This window comes from Eurytemora carolleeae, unplaced genomic scaffold (genome assembly GCF_000591075.1).
Source record: "Eurytemora carolleeae unplaced genomic scaffold, Eaff_2.0 scaffold283, whole genome shotgun sequence".
Classification (NCBI taxonomy): Eukaryota; Metazoa; Arthropoda; class Copepoda; order Calanoida; family Temoridae; genus Eurytemora; species Eurytemora carolleeae.
This window is the reverse complement of record NW_019396323.1, coordinates 247858-250105: the sequence shown is the minus strand read 5'-3', so window position 1 is coordinate 250105 and position 2248 is coordinate 247858. Positions and strand designations below refer to the sequence as shown.

At 34.2% G+C, this 2248-nt stretch overlaps 1 protein-coding gene across 1 annotated transcript; it reads left to right on the top strand.

Annotated features, from left to right (window-relative positions):
- The first annotated feature begins 420 nt into the window (after window positions 1–420).
- Window positions 421–1640, top strand: LOC111700944 (uncharacterized). Its single transcript, XM_023472031.1, has 3 exons — window positions 421–649; window positions 847–1383; window positions 1505–1640. Exons 1-3 carry the CDS (start codon window positions 562–564, stop codon window positions 1546–1548), a joined length of 669 nt encoding a protein of 222 aa, XP_023327799.1. The 5' UTR covers window positions 421–561; the 3' UTR covers window positions 1549–1640.
- Window positions 1641–2248: the final 608 nt, after the last annotated feature.

Below are 2248 nucleotides of genomic sequence, written 5' to 3'. Positions count from 1 at the left end.
TCCTTGTGGGAAAGTACAGTCCATTGTAAATTTAACCAGGTACAGTCTAAAGACAGACCACTCAACATATTTGCACCAGCTAGTCCTGCATACAGAGCTAGGCCAAGTATATTGACTCCTGTATCTGTATCAGTTAGGGCTAGGTTCGTTCAGACTTTTTTAAATTCCTTTCGTTCTGTTCTAGAACAAGGGCCTTCAGCATGATTGTTCCAAATTCTCGTTCCTTTTTTCCCAATAGTTCTGTTCTTGTTCAGTTCCATTTCAATTTTTGGTGTTCATAGTCTAAGAATTTGTCCCTGATTTTTATCGTTCTTTTCCAGCAATTTCCGTTCTGTTCTTTTAATAATCGTTCCAATATTTTTAAGAACACATTCTATTCGTTCATTCTTTTTTTCGGAAGGATGGGATTGTTCTTGACAGTTCTGTGCGTTCTCATGAAAGAACGATAATCAAATGTAAGGAGTTTGAGTGTAAAATTAGATTCTTAATAGTCCCCTTTTCAGAATTTTATTTGCTAGAAATATATTTTAGAATGCTTGGTTCACATCCCATGATGAGGAGATGATGGCAAAATTGTTAATGGGAACAATAATTCCCTTCTACACCACTTTGTTTACAACATTTTTGGTGCTGGCTGCTAAATCAGAAGGTATCCTATATAGTTTTACCACTTTTTGACCTACATTAGAGACTTATGAAAAGAATTTTTACACTTAACCAAGAGTTCCCTCACCAATTTTGCCTTCAAAATGCTCTCTTGTTTTTTTGGCAAAATTGGTCTTGGGAACCCTTGTTAAAATAAGATTTTCAGTTTAAGTTTAACATTACATTTGAACCTTGCTTTAGAAGTTACTCAGACTGTGGACGCATACTTTTCATTTTGTGTCCAAACGGAAGATTTTGACTATGCCCAAGCTTTCAATGGATGGTGTTTGATGGTTCACTTGGCAATCCTTCTTCTGACCAGTGCATATGTTTGGTGGTACATGAACACGGAAAATGAACAAGGGTTTTTTGGCTTCTTTGAATGTCCATCGTTCAAGACTGTTACCATTGGAATACTTGCCATTTTAGGGTTCATGACAATTTGGTTTCTTGGTCTTATGGATGAGGATTCGGAAGAAACTCTACCACATGTGTCACCACTTCTGCTCATAGTACCATTAGCAATTCTCCTTATAAACGTGATCAAAGAGAAAGAGGTCACCGGTCCTTTCCTGACCAGCAAGCTGATCAGGCTAAAGAAAATGATATGCTGCAGAAGCTCGACTGTTGCTCCTTTAAATCAGCCGGCAGATGTCTCTATCATTGAACTCAACCCCCGCAATTTTGGGCCACAAATTGGATCAAATAGAATCATTGATGACGGAGGCATTTATGTTGGTAAGCAGCATCAATAAGATGATTTATTACTTAACCCTAAAGTACACAGCAACAATTTAAAATTCTTGAAATAATTTTTTTAAATCTTTTATTGAGCCTTGAAAAATATTCTTAATTTCAGGTCCATCAAGTTCAACCAGTCTACCAGTGGTCTCTGTTGTTTAAATCCTAAGTTCAACATTTTAGATTTATATATTTTACTCAATATTTGACTTTTGCAAAGATATCTATCAATTAAAGGATTTACAAGTATTGAATTATGCAGCTCCTAATGAAAATATATATGTTTTGTAAATTTTAATAGAATGATTGTTTCTAAAATATATGTTATTTTTGTTGCTTTATGAACTTTGTTATGATATTATTATCTGAATTACCTTGCAAGGTATGGATATTTAATAATTATCTTTAACCTATAGAAAGTTAGCTCTTCAACTTAAACTGTTTTTAAGAAATAAATATTTAAATATTAGATTATTACTGCATTAAAAATTCAACAATGAATGGTATCCATACAATTTTTATTTAAATTCCAACTTCTTTGGAGACCAACATAAACCCCTTTTTAGATAAATTTGAATTAGCTAGAAACTGTATAGGAATGACCCTTCTTTTCAAAAAAGAAAAAATGCGTTCTTCCTAAACAGGGATACCCAAAATGTACAAGACTTCAGAGACGACTGTGCAGAATTTATACTGTCTGTTTCCTTATGATTCCTCAGCTGATTCCCTAAACTGTAATCTTTGCCAAATCATTCCTGTATTTGTCATAGTTTCCATTTCTAAAAAAAAACGGTTATCCAGAAAGTAGGAGACCTTGATGTCTCCCCCTGAAACCAACTGTTCAGTTGCAGGGAACAATGAA

Bases quoted from the DNA above. Each gene is read 5' to 3' on its own strand.
- LOC111700944 (XM_023472031.1), top strand. From the start codon at position 562: ATGATGGCAAAATTGTTAATGGGAACAATAATTCCCTTCTACACCACT. The intron at 650-846 runs GTATCCTATATA...ACCTTGCTTTAG, and splicing joins GCTGGCTGCTAAATCAGAAG to AAGTTACTCAGACTGTGGAC. The intron at 1,384-1,504 runs GTAAGCAGCATC...TCTTAATTTCAG, and splicing joins TGACGGAGGCATTTATGTTG to GTCCATCAAGTTCAACCAGT.